General features: G+C 44.8%; 1 protein-coding gene across 2 annotated transcripts in view; it reads left to right on the top strand.

Moving 5' to 3' along the window:
- INO80D (INO80 complex subunit D) overlaps positions 1-20,888 on the top strand; it is a 37,020-nt gene that overhangs the window by 3,882 nt on the left and 12,250 nt on the right. Inside the window, exons 2-7 of one of the 2 annotated variants that reach the window (XM_081016344.1) lie at positions 11,321-11,395; positions 11,527-11,773; positions 14,788-15,542; positions 16,713-16,821; positions 18,186-18,413; positions 18,513-18,616. In XM_081016344.1, the coding sequence (XP_080872470.1) occupies positions 11,556-11,773; positions 14,788-15,542; positions 16,713-16,821; positions 18,186-18,413; positions 18,513-18,616 (1,414 nt within the window). In that variant the 5' untranslated portion in view covers positions 11,321-11,395; positions 11,527-11,555. Of the gene's footprint in view, positions 1-11,320; positions 11,417-11,526; positions 11,774-14,787; positions 15,543-16,712; positions 16,822-18,185; positions 18,414-18,512; positions 18,617-20,888 lie in introns of both variants that reach the window. The other variant, XM_081016343.1, reaches the window with a different exon arrangement.

Raw genomic sequence — 20,888 nt, 5'->3', positions numbered from 1 at the left:
TAAAATAAGGGTTATCTGACAGCTCTCTCAGTGAGGTAGCACATGCTCCCCCCCCCCTTTAGTACTGAATATTTTGGTTCCACCAGCCTACCCTGTCTTCAGATTCTAAAGCTGTATCAGTTTTAGAAAGACAGAATGGGAGCAGTTTTTTCACATCTAGCTTCTGGAGATTTTTTAAAAAGTGGCTCAAAGTGTTCAAATATAGAATTACTGATGATAATGAGAAAAATGCTGCTGGGACTAAATTAACATCTTTCTGATATGTGGGTGTTAATACTGAGAGCAAGACGATATGAGTCACTTTCACTCTGATCCTAAATGCAGGATGTGGAAGTAAGTTGCAACGACTTTCAGGGGAACTTGTTTTCACATTAGGGGTACAGTCCTTTGCACGTACCTGGGAGCAAGCCCCCTTGAACGCACCGGGCTTACTTTGGAATAAACATTCCATAGGATAGTGCTGTCAATGTCCATAAGATTGGACTCGATTCGCCATGATCCCAAGGTCCATGGAGGAGAGAAATGTGGTGGCTCAAAGGGCTTTGTGTTTCACCAGTATTGGCTCCTAGGTGATCCCTCCTGAAACATAGCAAACCAAGGAAAGGCTGACCCTAAATTCACATGAGTTAGCGTCCGCCATGGAAGATTTCAGCAGAAACCCTGGGCAAAGGGAATGGGGATGCTGTGTCTAGGCCATGGCTGATGGGATATAAAATGCTCAGCAGCAGGTCGTTATTAATATCTGACACTATTATGTGATTTCAGTATAAATCTCTAGAAATCAGTGGGGAATGTCTGGGGCCGAATGCAGCCTTCTTGACATCTCTAGTAAAGGTAAAGGAACCCCTGACCATTAGGTCCAGTTGTGACCGACTCTGGGGTTGTGGCGCTCATCTCGCTTTATTGGCTGAGGGAGCCGGCGTACAGCTTCCGGGTCATGTGGCCAGCATGACTAAGCCGCTTCTGGCGAACCAGAGCAGCGCACGGAAACGCCGTTTACCTTCCCGCCAGAGCGGTACCTATTTATCTACTTGCACTTTGATGTGCTTTCGAACTGCTAGGTTGGCAGGAGCAGGGACCGAGCAACGGGAGCTCACCCCGTTGCGGGGATTTGAACTGCCGACCTTCTGATCGGCAAGTCCTAGGCTCAGTGGTTTAACCCACAGCACCACCCGTGTCCCTCTGAACATCTCTATTCGGCCCTTAAATGCTTCCCAGAGCACACCCCTCACTGGCTCTACTTCCCACCCCAAATGTTTAGGTGTGTAGCCCTTGGAAGTTTTCGGCGAAGGAACCGTGGCCCTTGGGTTGAGAAAGTTCCTCACGTCACCTCTAGAACATGATGTAGAAGGGGTTTCTGTCTTGATAACTAGCACCTTGAAAACAAAGATTGCCGTTCTAAGCAAATAGTAGGGAAGCACCATTAAATTCAGTGGATCTTCTTAGTAAGCATGGGCTCCATCTGCACTATGCATTTAAAGCAGTATCATACCACTTTATAAACAGTCATGGCTTCCCCCAAAGAACCCTGGGAAGTTTAGTTTGTTCAGGATGCTGATATGTTGTTGTTTAGTCGTGTCCAAGTCTTTGTGACCCCATGGACCAGAGCATGCCAGGCACTCCTGTCTTCCACTGCCTCCCACAGTTTGGTCAAACTCATGCTGGTAGCTTTGAGAACACTGTCCAACCATCTCGTCCTCTGTCATCCCCTTCTCCGTGTGCCCTCCATCTTTCCCAACATCAGGGTCTTTTCCAGGGAGCCTTCTCTTCTCATGAGGTGGCCAAAGTATTGGAGCCTCAGCTTCAGGATCTGTCCTCCAGTGAGCACTCAGGGCTGATTTCCCTAAGAATGGAGAGGTTTGATCTTCTTGCAGTCCTTGCAGTCCTCCAGCACCTTAATTCAAAAAGCATCAATTCTTTGGCGATCAGCCTTCTTTATGGTCCAGCTCTCACTTCCATACATCACTACTGGGAGGATGCTGATATAGTGTTCAAGATTTCCCAGGCGCCAGGTGCGTTTTGTGACTGACGCACGCCCAATTGCAACCAGGTGGAGATGTCTGGATGCAAGGTTGGCGACTGACATCTCCACCTGGCTGGCCCCTCCAGCTTTCTTAAGCAGCTAAGCAGAAGATCTTATTTATTGCATCAGTTTTCCACCTTTTTCTCCAAGGAGTACATGGTTCACCTCCCTCCTTAGTTAAATCCCTACAATTTCTCTGCGAGGCAGATTAAGAGGTTGTGAATGGCCCAAGGTCATCCATTGAGCTTTGTGAGTGAGTGGGGATTTGAACCCTGATCTCCCAGGTCCTAGTCCAACACTCTTAACCACTACACCACAATGACTTCCTAGAGCACAGTACTTCTGCTATGGGGCAGCTCTATAAATTAAGTAGGTAAATAAATATGGGGAAGGCAAACTGTCTCTTAGAGAAGGATCTGAAATAATTTCTTTGAAACTTGAATTTGTTTGTTTTATTCTGGATTGTTTTATTTGATGTTTTAATGTGCTGTACACTGGTTTGATATTTAAAAAAAAAATATAAAGCAGTATAGAAATGAATTGAAAAGAATACATACATACATACATACATACCACTGCAAAAAAGGTACCTAGACTTTCTGTTGTAGTGCCATTTGGTGATAAACTTATATACCTGAGTTTTTAACATTGATTGGGAGACCCCCTATTTCCCATACAGAGCTATAATTCCCGGAGTTTTCTGGGGTGAGCGATTGATTGTTAAACCACTCTGAAGTTGTAGGTCTGTAAGGGAATAGAGGTTTCCTAAAGCTCTTTGCAGCCTTAACATGCTACAGTTCCCAGGATTCTTTGAGGGAAGGAATGACTGTTAAAAGTGATATGATACTGCTTTAATTGTCCACAGTTAGGATCATGCTGTCAGAATGTAGCATAAGCTAGATCTCAATTGGTTAGATGTACTGTGACTGAATTTCTCGTTCGCGCAATGAACTGTCACACATGACAGTTGTGGAGGCTTGGGAATGTATTCAGATCTTTCCTTTTTCAGAGCTGCAATAGTTTACTAACTCTCTTGATCTCTGGTGAGGATTACCACTGTATTCCTCCACCATTTACAGCAGGGATTACCACTAGAAATGCTCCTACCACGGAAGGATAAAAGATTCTTCCATGGACCTGCCTTGCTTCCTTCCATATACAGTGGTACCTCGGGTTACAGACACTTCAGGTTACAGATGCTTCAGGTTACAGACTCTGCTAACCCAGAAATAGTACCTCGGGTTAAGAACTTTGCTTCTGGAAGAGAACAGAAATTGCGCGGCGGCAGCGGGAGGCCCCATTAGCTAAAGTGGTACCTCAGGTTAAGAACAGTTTCAGGTTAAGAACGGACCTCCAGAACGAATTAAGTTCTTAACCCGAGGTACCACTGTAGTAAGATTCTATATGAGCTCCGAATTTTGGGGGGTTGGGTGGGTGGAGATTGTAGTAGATGCCTGTGCACTCAATTCTTGGATATAGAGACACATATAGGTTAAAAAGTAAGTTGTAAGTTGAACTATGTCGGAAAGAAGCAGTGTTTGGGAAGAGTACTAAAGGACAGGATTATTGTTGAGGAGTTGTTCTGGGCTGTCATGACTGTCCCTCTGCAGCTTACCTTGGCTGGTCACCAGCATGGCCATTTAACGCTACTATGATGGCCAGAAGCTCTCAGATGCCCATTGCACTGTAGTTCAAGTCGCCGTTTCTTGGTAGTCAAGCAAGCTGTATGACAAGAGCCTTAGGCAAGTGTATGCGTGTGTAGAGAGAAGAGAGTTGTTGGCATCCATCTGTCTTGAAAGACAGTGGAGTACTCCTCTGGGGGTGAAGTCAAATGAATGTGTTAGCAGCATCAAAGTGACCTCCCCAGGGTGCAAGTCTGGGCAGTTTGTATGGAGGTCCTGGGCTGACCAGACAGCTAGACACCCCTCTTGGCCTCGATTATGTTGTCCAAAGGAACACAGAGCAATACGTTTGGAACCAGCTTGGCTCCAAGAGTTGCCGGAAGGTGGTGTGCAAGGTGCCATCCAACCATCTTAGGGACTCCACTCTGCAGTTGTGTAGAGATTACTCCTTAACCTTTTATTCTAAAGATAACCTGCAAGACAGTGGAGGTTTGGATCCGTGTTCCTTCTACATGGGTTACCTTTCCAGGTTGATGAGCCCCATCTGCCCCTCACTTCCCTCTATATCACGTGCAGAAACTGCCTTCTTGACCATTGGACCCACTATTGGTCTTGCCCACTCAATCTGCTGGAGTCTGTCTTTGCATGCAGGGGAAGTCCCTAGCCCTAGCTCACCAAGGGTTTGAGACCCGTTGGCTCCCCTCACTTGGTTTAGCCGGTCGAAGCTGTTCCCAGGATGTGTCTGCTGTTGCATGCTGACAGGAGCCACAAGTGAGAGCTGAGTGCAGGGTGGGGACCAGAGGTGGACAAACTACCTCAGAAGGGGCACAACATGCCCCCCCCCACCAGAGGTACTACCCCATACATAAACACACACATACAACATTTAAGTACTGTTAGTTTGCAGATGTTTCCAAAATATTGTTGCTGCGATACTTTAGGGCAAGACTGCACCATATGATGCAGAATTGTCCCTTGCTGCTAATCATCTGGTAAGACGTCAATTAATGCCTAAGCAAGTTTGCTTTGGAGAAACAAACCACAAGTGCTGGCTTGGATGTTAATGCTAAGCCAGGCACTCTGTGGTTTGCCTCCCAGCTCTAGGAAGGGAGGAGCAAAACAGGGACTGTAGAGCAGTGTGCATAGAATAATTTGCATAACTATGGCTTATGGTCAGCATTGCGACTGAACATGGCAAGTGTGTGTCTGTAGAGCAACTTTGGTGGTGAAGCAGTTGGTCCAGGACTCAAAGAAGCCACCAGAGTTGAATTGTTAGCTACAAAACTTGCTCCCGTTGGCACTCAGGAGTGAGTGGCATGGATGTGAAGGGGGAATGAAGACCGGTTTACAGTACTATAGGGCAATTACTTTGAGCTGAATAGTGGCTGAGGAGAGAAGCAGGGTTTTTTTATGTACTATCCTTCTCTTTAAAAAGATTTTATCTTGTTTAATTTGTTCTTTTCCATGCCTGAGAATATTCAGTCCTACTATACATACATAGAGGATGAGCATGAGGGTGAGGAGAGAGATGGGATTCAGTTATATGCAGGAATAACCTAGTTTTTGTTTGCACTTTTTGTACGATTGAAAACCTTAATAAATTGCTAATCACGAATTGAACCAAAAAGAATCGACCGTGGAACCATGACTCCCAGAACACATAAGCTAGTCTAATCTTGTTTGTCATAATTTGTAAAAATAAAAAAAGCTATGAATTGAGGAGTAAAAATATTCTTTCTGGCCTTTAAATCAAGGAACAATGCTCAGCATCTGTTCATATGAAAACCAGCTCATAGCACCCCTGCGTGACCAAGCAACAGAACCCGGTCAGAATGTGTCTTTCAATTGGCTGCTGTGGTCACAGAGACAGGGGACAGGTTTTGACTCCTACCCCTTCAGGTGCATCATATCACTTTTTCCTGCATGCCGTTCGTTTCTGTTGGGGGAATGTAAATCATTGCACTTGCAGACAGTATTGAAGTGAGGGAAATCCTGCTTTCTACCCCTGGTCCACAGCCACCACTGACAGGTAGGCCACAAGGGAGAATAATGTTCTGCCTATCTCTTCTGAAGACAGTTCTAAGAGTTGTGGAGGAGATGCAATTTGTTTCCAACACCTCCCCCAGCAAAAAAACCCCACCCAGGAATATTGTTTGGGAAGGAGGCAAGTGTTTCCTCTCACCTTTTCAGGACCTGGAAACAAATTTGTTTTAATTTGTAGGTATACGGTTTTGAAAAGCAGGCCTGGTCTCCCCACTTTGGCAATTGCCCTTCTATCTATCCTCCCAGGCTCTCTTGACAAGGATTTTTGTTTGATTTGAATGTTTATTGTCCATATAAAACATGAAATCCGTACAAACATGTTAACAGCCCACTGTCATCTTCAAGTAAAACAGTGGCCTACAAAGTGCTATACAGTGGTACCTTGGGGTTACATACGCTTCAGGTTACAGACTCTGCTAACCCAGAAATAGTGCTTCAGTTTAAGAACTTTGCTTCAGGATGAGAACAGAAATCGTGCTCCGGCAGCGTGGCGGCAGCAGCGGGAGGCCCCATTAGCTAAAGTGGTGCTTCAGGTTAAGAACAGTTTCAGGTTAAGTACGGACCTCCGGAACGAATTAAGTACTTAACCCGAGGTACCACTGTATTTTAAGGAACCACACATACTGAAGTGAGATTTGGTTGCTGCTTGGATTTGCTGTATCTATACTACTGAGTCTTTTAAAAGGTTTGTGGAATAAATGCTCTCATAATTTGGATTCTTGAATCATTGCTAATTGCAATATTATTTTGCAGCGTAAACTATATTCAACCCCTAAAATATAGGTGAGCGGGTGCCAAATTGTCACGGTTAGCCATGGCACACGGTGAAACAATCATTAGAAAGAACCATGGGCTACCAGATCAGAAAGGTAACCTTGTATGGTTGGAAAATAAGAGGGCATCCACTATGGAAATTAGACTGTGTTGCCATCAAGCTTCCTAAACCATATCAAAAATTATTCGTTGGTTCCTTGTATTCTTATACATAATGAGTATCAGTATACAAGTACCATCCTGTGAGAATGGCACCAGGAATTTGCAGCATGAGAGTAGAGGTGATCCCTTGTGCTGGCATAGAGGCTTACATTCTTCCGTGTTGTTTGGCTGTCTGCAGTTGAGTTGGCTTGTAGCAAAACCACCCCAAGGCTCTTGGGGCTTTGCCTTCCATCCTTTGGGAAACTTGACAGCACACCTGCACCCCCCTCCTCCACTTCTTGCAGCTGCTGCCAACCAGCTTGACTTCTTCCGCTCTTAGTTACCCAGCCCTGCTCACTTAAGGCCATTCCACACAACTCAGAAAGGTGTGCAGGATTTTTGGTCCAGGGTGCTCACTGCTGACATCAAGACAGGGAGTTTTTTTTTTTAAGCCACCCCTGAGCTTTCTTTATTCCTTGCATCCGCTGAAGGAATCCTATCTGGCCTGGCTGATCAGTAGCCTTTAAATGCTGCCTCCCACCTGCTGTGTGACCAGGGAACATGTGTCATTTGCTTGGCAACAGTGGACCAGAGTTCCCCTTCCAGCTTTTGCTCCAGACCACCCCTACGCAGTTTACTTGTCCAGCCTCCAGTTTGGACCCTGGTAACGCTGCATAAGCCAGGAGTCGAGAGGGAGGCTTTGATGTCCCCTGGTGACAAAGTTTGAGCAGTTTTCCGAACTATCCCAAACCATGCTCTGCTTGTTTACTATTCAGAAATAAGAGGATGTCTGACCCTTCTTGAGAGCCTCAAGGTCCATAAATAGCAACACCCTAGAGGTCCCGGGCCCTAAGGAAGTTAGATTAGCTTCAACCAGAGCCAGGGCCTTTTCAGCACTGGCTCCGGCCTGGTGGAACGCTCTGCCTCATGAGACCAGGGCCCTGCAGGATCTGATCTCTTTCCGCAGGGCCTGCAAGACAGAGTTGTTCCACCTGGCCTTTGGCTTGGAGCCAATTTGATTCCCTCCCCCTCTTTCTTCTTTCTTTTTTCTTTTTCCTTTCTCCTCCTGTGATGAGGCTGCATTTTAATATTTTAATGTTTCAATATTTTAATGTTGTATTTTAATTTTGTTTTTAAGTTGTATTCATTCAACTTGTTTTTATTATTGCTTGTTAGCCGCCCTGGGCCTGGCCTTGGCTGGGGAGAGCGGGGTATAAATAAAATTTATTATTATTATTATTATTATTATTATTATTCCCTTTTCCAACATGTGAGAGAGTAGCAGTGAAGGAAGGTAGAAGGGGGCACATGAGATGGCAGCAGGTTGAGGGAATCATCAGTTGTATGGAGCATTCTTGCAACTCCATGTATGTGAATGGGTCAGATACTGAGAGCATCTGAATGCAGTGTTAGAAACTGGGGTAAAAAAAGCTAGGAGCATAATAATAATGATGATGATGATGATGATGATGATGTATACCCTGCCCATCTGCCTGAGGTTCCCCAGCCACTCTGGGCAGCTCCCAATTGAGTGTTAAAAACAATACAGCATTAAATATTACAAACTAAACAGGGCTGCCTTCAGATGTCTTTTAAAAATAGGATACAGTGGTGCCCCGCAAGACGAATGCCTCGCAAGACGGAAAACCCGCTAGACGAAAGGGTTTTCCGTTTTCAATGCACTTCGCAGGACGAATTTCCCTATGGGCTTGCTTCGCAAGACGAAAATGTCTTGCGAGTCTTGAGGGTTTTTTTTGCTCCCCCCCCCTTTTCTAAGCCGCTAAGCCTTTAATAGCCGCTAAACCGCTAATAGCGCTAATCCGCTAAGCCGCTAATAGGGTTGCTTCGCAAGACGAAAAAACCGCTAGACGAAGATACTGGCGGAACGGATTAATTTCGTCTTGCGAGGCACCACTGTATCTGCTTATTTCCTTGACATCTGATGGGAGGGCATTCCATAGGGTGGGAGCCACTACCGAGAAGGCCTTCTGTCTGTTTCCCTTGTAACCTCACTTCTCGTAATGAGGGAACCGCCAGAAGGCCCTCGGTGCTGGATCTCGGTGTCCGGACAGAACGATGGGGGTGGAGATGCTCCTTCAGGTATACAGGACCGAGGCCGTTTAGGGCTTTAAAGGTCAGCACCAACACTTTGAATTGTGCTCAGAAATGTACTGGGAGCCAATGTAGGTCTTTCAAGACCGGTGTTACATGGTGCCGGCTGGGATCCTGGGACCTGGGTTGTGGGCACCAAAACAGAATGTCTAGTTGCCATTTGGGGGTGGGGGTGGGTCGGCAACACTATTTATTTATTATTTTGAACTAAGCGTGAACTAATACACAATTCACATAAGAGTCACATTGTTACTATCACATTTTTAGCAGAAATTGTTAATACATAAGTGTAATTTGGTGTTTACAGTAAAAATATTGGCACCATACTTCAGTGTTCAAAACACTCTACTCTCTATTGTTAAACTCCTTAACATATTGTCTATCTTTAACATATACTTGGAGGCTTCAAAGCACATACATTTCAGTAACCCTTGAGTGTCAGCCAGGCACAAAAAATGGCACCCAGAGTTTTAGAGGTGCTCACAAATGGAGAATCTTTAGGTGCAAAGTGCGCCTGGCACCCTGCTAATTTCAAACCCTGTCTGGGAGGCAGGAAGCCTGGTTGGGCAAGCGGGGTTGGTTGGTTGGCATCCGCCTGTCTCAAGAGATAATGGAAGAGTGCGTCTTTGGGGGTGAAGTCAAACCATCAGAATTACAGCGCCTGCTGTGGCTGTAGAGACCGATGTGGGAGAGCCAAGTTTTGTTGCGGCTGGAGCAGATGAAGGCGTCCAGTTGTGCTTCTGCAGATGCACCATGGCATTTCTTCCTTTTGCGCTCCTCCCAGCTGTCATTGCTCCTCCAGTAACTGCTGTGGATACATGACCTGACAGATGGTCTCTAGGTGTTGCGGTCGTCTGCAAGGGATTCCCACGCGGTGGTGTTAATATTGTCGGCTTTCATGTCATGTTTGCAGACATCTTTGTAACACAGTTGGTCTCCCAACGGGCCAGCTGATTGAAGCCAGCTCCCCAAGGAACTTAACCTTGGGGATCATGCCATCTTCCATTCTGTGGACATGGCCAAGCCACCATAGACATTGCTGAATCAAAACATATTTGGAGCAAGGTGTTTGTCGATTTGTGACCATGATTTTAAACCTCTTATGAACCTCCGAGCTGCTGATTTGCAAAAGGAATGTCACCAGCTGCATGTTTTGTGTGGAAACCAGATTATTATTTAAGTGTAAAATAGGAGCTTAACTGTACCTCAGGATACACGTTTTGCTATCAGTCCAAATTTCATGCCAAGTTCTTTTGCTCACTTGTAATGATAGATAGTTGGGTTTTGCACCAATACCTTAAAAAGCAACAATTTGAATATAATGTCAAGCATAGACTCATGTTTTGATCTCTGAAGGTGGAAATTCAGCTGAAGGGGAGATTTAAAGCTGAGAAGCGATGGGTGGGGAAAGTATTTAGTGCCCCTGCCCTTACCTAGTGTCAGTCTGCTCCATATTGCTCTCTCTCAACGTTGCTTTTCCTTTTTGTTTTTCCAATTTTTTTTATTAGTTTTCACAACATTATAAACAAACAAACACATAAGACAAACAAACAAAAATCATAGCCTTATTAAAAATTACTCTTATTAACATTGTTAAGTGACTTCCTCGTTTCCCCTTGGTTGAATTTCATTGCATGTCCTTTTAACGGTTTTCCAAATCACAGTTCTTATAAAATTTAACTTAAACATTAACATCCTTAGAGCTTCACATTATGAAATTAAACATATTAATTCATCACTTAACTTAAATAAAATCCTATGCCAATTAAGTATCTGCAAGCTGTTTTCAGTTAATTTAACTTAACATATTTAACTAAATAATCATTAAATTTAATCCAGTCTTCCTGATACTCCTCCTCCTTCTGGTCGCGGACTTTTTCGGTTAGGTCGGCTAGCTCTGAAAAATCCATCATCTTCACCTGCCATTCTTCTGTCGTTGGTAATTCTTGGGTTTTCCACTTTTTAGCTAGCAAAATACGAGCAGCAGTTGTGGCATACAAGAATAATTTACCATCTTTCTTGGGCAATTCCAAACCTATTATTCCAAGAAGAAAGGCCTCTGGTTTCTTTATAAATGTATATTTCAACATTTTTTTCAATTCATTATAAATCTTTTCCCAGAAGTCTTTCACCTTGGGACAGGTCCACCACATATGATAAAAGGTTCCTTCCTTTTCTTTACATTTCCAACATAGATTGTCACAGTTATGATATATCTTTGCTAATTTTACAACGTTGCTTTTCCAGAAGGTTTGGCAGAGGGTGTTGGGATTTGCTTACCCCCATTTTGCCAGCTTTCTGCCATGATTTGGCGCTAAAGTGGCTGTAGCTAAAACAGTTCTAAAACTTGCAGTGTACCTAGAAGGGAGGACATCAGTGAACGCTTTCCCATACGTTGCTGGTAGAATTCACCATAGCAAATTCTTCAGAAAATGGAGATCATATCCTTAGAGATAATCCTGTGCAAAGAGTATTTCACATTCAAATTGTTAAGTTGGTGTTCCAGCTGATGATTTTTCTGGGGAGATCAAATTGATTCATTTGCGCTCTGTGAGCAGTTTCATACATTTTCATTAACACAATTTCTCTGTGTTATTCCTCTTAGACAATCTGCTTCATCTTGACTCGTCATCATTCCGGGATAGTGGTGTCTGCGGGGCTCTTTGCTGACATTGACATGGTAGAGAAGATTTAAAATTGGGTAACTGGTCCTCTTCAGATAGATTAGAACTAAAACTTTTATCTTCTTCATTGACTTTGAAACTCGTTTTTAACTCTTTGTTGTTTTGGCGGTGGTGGGTCTTGTTTCAGCTGATGTTCACAAGGAAAAGAGTCACGTGATGTATGAAGGCAAACACATACACTTTTCTGAGGTTGACAATAAGCCGTTGTGCTCGTACAGCCCCAAACTGTGCAAGCAGAGGCGACTTAACGGCTACGCCTTCTGTATCAGGCACGTTCTGGAGGATAAGACTGCTCCCTTCAAGCAATGTGAATATGTGGCCAAGTACAATAGCCAACGCTGCACCAACCCCATCCCCAAATCTGAGGACCGTAGGTAAGTAATGGGCGCACAGTTTTGAAAACAGCAGCGACAGTCTCAGGGGTGGCCTGAAGCATGGTTTGAAGGCACATGATAGAAGCTCCCCAGGTCAACATCTGGTCAACAGTTTGAATGGGAGACCACTTGGATCGCCCCTCACTGCCTCATTTTATCACCTTGGGTGGCGTACAATTTAAGTTGTTGTGTGTGCAGAATAAGGTCCACTCTCACAGTGAGACTTTTCCCTCTCCCCCCCCCCCCCAATCTTTGGAGCATTGAGAAAAACCCAGAATAGTTTTAAGGGATGCGTTGGGGAATAAGGGGGAAAGGGAGTCCCATTGCATATGCAGACCCTGTACATATATGTTGAAATCCACCCCATGTTTCTAAATTGTCCTTCACCATATGATCCCAGCCAATCAGGAATCACATGCGAATTTGATAATGTCGTGCTGTGCCATAATCAGATGTGTTTACATGGCAACGTCACTGAGGGCAATTGACCATATTGTTCTTGCTAAGGAGGATGGAAAGGAATATGTCCCTTGTTGCTAAGACAACTAGATCAGGGCACTTCAGTGTTTGGTGTGCCGGATGCGAAAGTGGGCAAGTACCACATCTCCACTAGTTGTGCAGAAGAGAGAATTAAGTGTTCTTTGAAGTGCTTGGATATTACCTGATGAAATCTTTAAAAACAGGGCCTCTCTGTAGAGCAGGCATAGGCAAACTCGGTCCTCCATATGTTTTGGGACTACAACTCCCATCATCCCTAGCTAACAGGACCAGTGGTCAGGGATGATGGGAGTTGTAGTCCCAAAACATCTGGAGGGCCGAGTTTGGGGATGCCTGATGTAGAGTATCTGTGGGGTGAAACTGTAGCGCAGCCCTTCATATCTCATTGCCCCTCATGAATAGGAGCAGAATAAAGTATGCAGACTGAGGCAATATTTGCCCAGTTGTTCCATTTGCATAACTTGTGAGGCAGAGTACCACAAGTTTTGACAGTGAGCCAACATTAATAAAAGTGACTTCGGAAATCACTGGAGAAACGCTGTCTGCTGAGCACACAGTGGTTTCTGTAGACACCTGGCAGCAGTTCTTCTAATATGACATTGCAGGTTGTCAAAATGAAGGAATTTTGCTCCCAAGTAGAATTCCAGCCTTGCCTTCCTAGGGTTGTATCCAGGTGTGGCCCTCTAGTGATGGAAGTGCTCTCTGGTCCCATGGAGGTTCCCATGAATAAAATGGGAGGAAATGATTTTCACTGTTTCCTCTTTTATCCAGCAGCCCTCTGTGCCACCTCCTATGCAGTTCCAAAGCAGCCCTCCCCCCCGCTATATTTTTCTGTTCAGATTGTTCTTTAGTTAGCAGCGAATACTTTGGGCTTTGAATTAGCATAATTTGCCAGTTTTTCTGGGGAGGCTGATGCGATAGGCAGTAGGAATGCTTTGTTGTGGCTCACAAGATGAAGTGTATAACTTTCTAACATGTGTGTTTTGGGAAGGCAAGGGAAGTTAACTAGGTGTGAAGCATCATGTCACAACATTGGAAAATGGAGGACAGCAAGAAGAAAGCAGCATAAGCGTATCAGTTTAACACATTAAAGAAGCAGACTGTGGACTTATTCATAACTAGAGGTGTATAAAAAGATGGTGTTTTTCCCTTCAGAGTTATTTTTCCTTAAGATTTGTGATTGAAGCGGGGGCTTCCTACTCAAAAGGATTCAAAGGATTTTGAAAAGGATTCAAAAGAAACACAGTTTTAAAGAAATGAATTATATCTGTAAGCCAGAACCCTAAATTCTGAAATTGGGAAATCTGAATTCTGCAAGTCCCCAGTTAGCGTCAGTGTTAAGCTGTTTTTAATACTGAACTTTAAATTGCACCTTCTGCTGAAAATTGGAATGAGGTGAAGGCAATGTGTAATCTGTTCATTTATTCAAAAAGATTTTTATACCGCTTAACTGACCCCAGCCTCCAAGTGGTGTACTTAAAACAATATAAAATGTATATTTAAACTACCAATAAAATAAAATGTTAAAAATAAATTGATGTAAAATGTATTGAAGCATATATAAAATCAGCATTTTTCTCAAGGAATATGCACATAAAAATTACATATTAAAAATATGTTTGGGGGCATGCTTGCCTAACCCAAAAAAGTTTTTAGTGGGTGCTGAAAGCAGCACAGCTAATATACTGGCCTAATATTAATGTGTTTCCCCATTAAGTGTTCCACAGTGATGATTATAACAACAACCCACCCTCCATCCAAGGCTGGCTGGAGTGTACAGGTTATCTACTTTTTATCTTCTCAACAGCTGTGTGTGGAAGCTTAGACTGAAAGCGGGTAGCCCAAAGACACCCAGTGATTTTCATAGCTGAGTGAGGATTTAAACCCTGGTCTTCCTGTTCCCAAGTCCAATATTTCCAGCTTTAAAATTGTTTGCCTCAAGCCAAAAAACATAGTCCCTCTTTGCTCTTTGACTTCATAATTCTCAAAGGAAAAAACCACCCACTCTTGTTCTTTGTTAAACCATTTTCTGTCACTTGGGCTACTAATAAAATTTCTGCTTTGCATCCTTTTCAAGCATAAGATTGAAGTGTTAGGGATGCAAGCTTTTCACAGAAACGTGTAGAACCTAACACAGTTATTTTTATTAGGGTAAGAAAAGAGATCGCCTTGAAAGATGTCTGCTGTGCTTTTATGTCACAGTTTTTCCATATATGGACTCCACTGAAATGCAGACTGTAATTCTGCAAATGTTCTGATGTGCAGTTCAATTGAAAGTACATTGTATCTATAGTTATAATATAGATAATGTAATATGCAGTTCAAATAATATCTTTATATTTGAAAGTTTATAATTGGCTATGAGATACTCATTTAAACGTTCTCCATTGAGGTTTCTCACAAAAAAAATATACTTATGCCATTTAAGCTACTTTCTCATGAATTCTAGTTTCTAGTTTCACCATGCTTAAGAGCTGGCGAGGAGAAAATAATTCTGATGGTCTTGCTTCTCAAAGGTACTGCAACAGTCATCTGCAAGTACTTGGCTTTTTACCGAAAAAGGAGAGGAAGAAAAAGAATGACCCCGTCGAGGAGGTAAAAGTTAGGCACCAGATGGATTCTGTGGCCTTCAGCCTGACAGTTCCTCCACTGGCCTTGAAGATGCCCAATGGACTAGACGGGATGTCCCTCTCTCCACCGGGTGCCAGGCTTCCTCTCCACTACTTGGAAGCAGAACTGGAAGACCCCTTTGCTTTCAACGAGGAAGATGAAGATCTCAAGAAAGGGGCAACGGTGAAGAAGAAGCTGCAGAGCAAATTAGCCCAGAACCGGCAGCGCCAGAGAGAAACAGAGATTCTGAAAGTTCGCCAAGAGCACTTTAGCCCTCTTCCTGCACCTTTGCAGCAGCAGCAGCAGCAGCAGCAGCAACAGCACTCCCATCTCTCGCCATTACCAACTTCTCTAAAGCCAGCAGGGCTACAGCAGGGCTTAGTCTGCAAGTCACCTCAACCTCAGAACACCAGCCTACCAGTGCAGGGAGTGGCTCCCACCACGTACACTATAGCACAAGCCAGGCAGCTGTCTAACAAAAGACCGCTGCCCCCCCTGCACCCTACTAGGGCTCCTGGCCCAGACCCGCCCGGGGTGGACAGGATCCTTATGAAAGCCACAGCCTTCTCTCCGCACTCATCCTGTATGAGCCGGCTACAGAGACTGGTGAAACTGTGCACTCAGAAACAGCAGCTGGATGCTGACCTGTTTCCGCATTTAGGTAAGTGGAGAATTAATGGTACCTGAAAGTTCTGATCATTCGGTCCAGTAAATTTGCCGTAGATTGGTAACAGTGCGCAAGTGAAGTACTTGAGTAAACTGTATCCTTGCGAGTGTGTGCTTTTTAATGCAAAAGGGCAAACTAGGCCATGGGCAGGTGTTTCTGCATCCTGCCTCATAGCTAAGTCCCGTAAAATTCAGCTCGTTACTACTACTAAAATCACATGGTTTGCCATTTTGTTTTCAAGGCAGTTCTTTTAAAAACACGAAAAAAGGGAGCATGGCTGTAAGTCTAGAGGACCAGTTCTAGCTTTTGTCATGTACATAAACCAGGAATTTAGGATATTCAGATTGTTGCTATGGTACAAACATTGGTGGTTAGGCAATCCGAAGTAGCAGAAAGTGTAATGGCAATTATGGATATATAACAGAGCCTAGGACTTGCTGATCAGAAGGTCGGCGGTTCAAATCCCCGCAACGGGGTGAGCTCCCGTTGCTCGGTCCCTGCTCCTGCCAACCTAGCAGTTCGAAAGCACCTCAAAGTGCAAGTAGATAAATAGGTACCGCTCTGGCGGGAAGGTAAACGGCGTTTCTGTGTGCTGCTCTGGTTCGCCAGAAGTGGCTTAGTCATGCTGGCCACATGATGCGGAAGCTGTACGCCGGCTCCCTCGGCCAATAAAGCGAGATGAGCGCTGCAACCCCATAGTCGGCCACGACTGGACCTAATGGTCAGGGGTCCCTTTACCTTTACCTTTAACTGACAAAAAAGGACGCGGGTGGTGCTGTGGTCTAAACCACAGATCCTAGGGCTTGCTGATCAGAAGGTTGGCGGTTCAAATCTCCGCGATGGGGTGAGCTCGCGTTGCTCGGTCCCTGCTCCTGCCAACCTAGCAGTTCGAAAGCATGTCAAAGTGCCAGTAGATAAATAGGTACCACTCCGGCGGGAAGGTAAACGGTGTTTCTCTGCACTGCTCTGGTTCGCCAGAAGCGGCTTAGTCATGCTGGCCACAGTTTGGGAAACTTCCATAGGCGTGGTACATCTCTTTTTGTTCTAATTCATGCACTTATAATGAGGTTCCCGTTTATGATGAGGCCCTCTGTTGTGCTATCACAACAGTGCTTTTTATTTGGCTAAAAATACAAATATTCACTTCCTTCCATGCTTTTCCAGGGTTGGACTGGTCAGAAGACAGTGGAGAAGAATTGGAAGAACTGGAACAAACCTCGCCATACCAGGTTGCATGGTCTATTCGGGAAGCCCTCAGATATGATAGGAATGAGTAAGTGCATACAACTCAGAACAGAAGACTGAGTAATTAAGTGCAGAATATGAAATAATACAGAGATCAGGCTGTTTTTTAAACTGTTACCTGTAGGTGAGGGTAGGTACAGTGGAAGAGGGTATTCAGAAAAACTTGGGTTTCTTTCCCCAAAGCTTTCTGTCTGTAAGCAGAATGGAGGTCTACTTGTGTCACTTGACTTCACCGTCCTCCCCTGAAACCCTCCAAAATCTTCTCTGGAGCACTGGGGGCTCTCTGGCGCAGGTTTTGGGGGTACACAGTGGGTTGCAGGTGAGATGAGAGGGTGGTGAAGCCCCGTGGCATAAGAGGAAGTTCATTCGTGCACTGAATTTTTACTCCAAACATTTTAGAAATGGCTGGTGGACTTTGTCCGTTGAACCTGAAAAAAAGATATGTATAATGTAGAAACAGAGGCCGGAATCAGAATAACAAAACTTGATCAGTGATCTTGTCCTCGGTGGAGGTGTTTGCTTTGCCTATCTCAGAAGCATCATTTTATAGTCCATTCTTAGGAGCAGCTGCCATGGCAAAGAAACAGAGGATTGGTCACAAGAACTGCTGTGTTGCATGGTATCACAACTTGTGGTATTTCACTAGTATGGCCATTGCACCACAACAACAGTTTGTTCATAGTGGGTGGGGGGTACGATTCCATTTATTTTCTATATTTCCCATCAGTTCTGTAATTCTTAAGGTATATTTACAATAATTACAATTTTATAGTGACAATAAAAAAATGTCAGTGCTTAGATCCTATTCTCCCATCAGCAGAACTTTGCTTACAGGATGCTCCTGCTGGTGTGAGGAAGGGGGAGTCAGTTTTCTTCCCCTTGACTCCCTCCCCCTGAGAATTTGCTCCAGAGGGAGGGGAAACCCTTTGGAAAAGCATGAAAAGTGGTGCTCAAGCTCCATATATGGAGGGACAACTCCGGATCCAAGTCAAAATTAATGACAAATTCAGTAAAACACCCCAGTTAAATCATGAAGGGCAGAAGCAGCAAAAAAATAAGACGGTAAAACTTTTCAAATACTAGAAGCCTCAGAAAATAGAAAGACATTAGCGTGGACTCTAGTGTCAGCTAGATTGTCAGAGGGGATGTTTTCATAAAAGGGGTGCCGCAGCCTTCTCCCTAGTTGCCAGCCAATGTATGTGTGGGGAAACCATCCCAAAAATGAATGCAGAGCTCAGGGAAGTTGACGTGGAAACTGACATTTCTTCAGGTACTCGGGACTTGCGCTGTACAGACAAGATAGCAGTAGTGCAAGTTTGCGGAATGATGACGTTGGGTTTTGAGTGCCAGCCACTTGATCACCTGCTTTTCCCTCCCCACGCAATCTCACAGGCCAGATGACGACGCTGACGCCAGCGGCAGGAGCTCCCGCATTTCCCAACTTTGCACTTACTTTCAGCAGAAATACAAGCACCTCTGCCGGCTGGAGCGGGCAGAATCTCGCCAGAGGAAATGCCAACATACATTCCGGAAAGCCTTGCTGCGGGCAGCCAGCCGAGAGCCGGAGTGCGCTGGGCAGCTGCTACGAGAGCTCCGAAGAGCTTCGTGTACTCGGAACAGGTGAGGGACCACACACACCTGGCAGTACAGCACGCACATTATATTCCAGCCTTCTCCGTTTTTTTGGTCCTAATCTTCTTGGGTGTCCTTTTCTTTCAGCACAAGCCAAGTGAAGCAGAGGGATGTGTCACCATGTAGAGGGACAACAAAGGGCGAACCATGCACCAGCAAGGCTCTTCCGTTCACTAAACATTGTTTTCAACGTATCTTTTTCACTGTGTTCCTGTTCCTAAAAATGTAATACAGTCGTACCTTGGTTGTTGAGCGTAATCCGTTCTGGGAGTCTGTTCGACTCCCGGAACGGTTCGAAAACCAAGGCACAGCTTCCGATTGGCTGCAGGAGCTTCCTTGGTCATACCTTGGTTGTTGAACGTAATCCGTTCTGGGAGTCCGTTCGACTCCCGGAACGGTTCGAAAACCAAGGCACAGCTTCCGATTGGCTGCAGGAGCTTCCTGCACTCAAATTGGAAGCCGTGGAAGCCATGTCCGGCTTCCAAAAAATGTTCACAAACCGGAACACTCACTTCCGGGTTTTATGGTGTTTGGGAGCCAAAACGTCAGAGTACCAATGTGTTTGACAACCAAGGTACGACTGTAATTAATTATGGCCATCTCCCATTTCCAACGAGTATTTCTGAGGGCGCTCCTGCTAACTTCTTGGCCTGGTTCTTCTTTTCAAGCTAGCAACTTATGGGAGAGACTTGGTAAATCCATTCTTAAGCCTGTGCAGTTGTGTCAGCTCTGAAGCAGCAGAGAGACCCTGAAACAAAGGTAGAATCCTGGGGCCTAGCCAGCATTTGAATCTGTCCCCACTTCGAATCACTGGCATCAGGTCAGAATTGTTTGGTTAGGGCTATGGTACACCTTCAGGGTGGAGGAACAAACAGCTTTCTAGAAATGTCCCTGTACTGGACACATGCACCTGGCATTGCCCTGTGTGAGGTTGGTTTGTCAGTTTCTGCAGAAAGTCTGAATTATCATACAGTGGTGCCTCGCAAGACGAAATTAATTCGTTCTGCGAGTTTTTTCGTCTTGCGAATTTTTCGTCTTGCGAAGCACGGTTTCCCGTAGGAATGCATTGAAAATCCAAAAGGAAACGAACTTGCAAGACGTTTTCGTCTTGCGAAGCAAGCCCATAGGGAAATTCGTCTTGCGAAGCAACTCAAAAAACGAAAAACTCTTTCGTCTTGCGAGGCATTCGTCTTGCGAGGTACCACTGTACAGCTTAAATTGATATAAAGGTTTCAGCAGGGTGTGAAATCTGCACTGTGAGGTAGTACAATGACCTAGAATGAATAAGAGATGAAAGACCTATAATTCTGCAGTATCGACAGAAGAGGCAGAGATCAGGGAAAATGAAAGTCCTTATGTTAGAAGCCCTTACAATGAAATACGTGAGTACGTGAAATTGCAGGAGGAAAGAAAGGAAAGTTTCCAAATGCTGCAAGCTCGGAATTTTAATGAGTTTTCTCTTTCCCACTCCTCCCTCAGCTTCAAAGTTCACTTAAATCTCTTGCAGCTTTTCCCCCTGCCCCTTCCTAATTGCAACTTTAGCCTTAATTTTAAGGTTCCTCTAGTCTAAGGCATTGAGGAAGAACTGAGAATTATAAAGGGATCAATGAAAGGACTTTTGTAGATACGCCAAGTGCAGAGCGTTTGAAAGAAAAGTGCCATGCAGAATATTGACTATGCTTTCAAGTGCTGGTCTTGGTACGGCTGTTTGCAGACTAGAGTTGGCGAGTTATGTGAGTTAGTCCACTGACATATCTTATCTTGCAGCCTCTGTGGGATTGGACACCACACAAGGCCACTGAGCTCACAGGCAGGAAGCTCCATTTGTAATGAGCCAGCACTGCCACAAGGAGGCAGCGTAGGCCCTTGCTTGAGCTGCCATAGAGATAATTCACCAGTGCGTCTCTCCTAAATCACTGCTCCGTGTTTATCCCACTAAGGAGTCCCTGGGTATGATGCTCCCTGTATACCTGCAATAATGATCATTCCCTTGATCGCATTGGCTCCATTCAGGCGTTGCTCTCATTAAGCCATGCCTTTAGTTCCACACCCAACATCGTATCTTCTTTCTCCCAGTTGTGCTTGGTTGTGTGAGAAGAAAAAACAATGCAGAAGTTTCTGTTCATGGTGAGTAGAGGTTTCTCCATGTTCAGGACGCCTGATTGTGCTGCTGACCAGAACATGCAGAGCCCCTACGTGGAAGCAGGGACTTGTGCATTGGTCTTCCTCATCACAAAGTTGCAGGCAGCTGTGGGAAGAAAAATTTGCAGCATCAGAGGTAGGGCCGAAAGCTCAGCCTTGCTCTCCCCACTCCTGCCCTGTGTGAGTGACTAGGGCTGTGACTGCTTCTTAAAGAGTTGAAGGAGAACCAGGAACCTTGCAGCTTCTGCTGGGCTACAGTGGCCACCATCCCTGAACACTGGCCATTCTAGAATTTCAACAGTGTAAGGCTGTAGGTGCCCC

Source organism: Podarcis pityusensis (assembly GCF_964106645.2).
Source record: "Podarcis pityusensis genome assembly, chromosome: 1".
NCBI lineage: Eukaryota > Metazoa > Chordata > Lepidosauria > Squamata > Lacertidae > Podarcis > Podarcis pityusensis.
The sequence above is the reverse complement of the archived record's forward strand: the minus strand, read 5'-3'. Positions and strand labels throughout refer to the sequence as shown.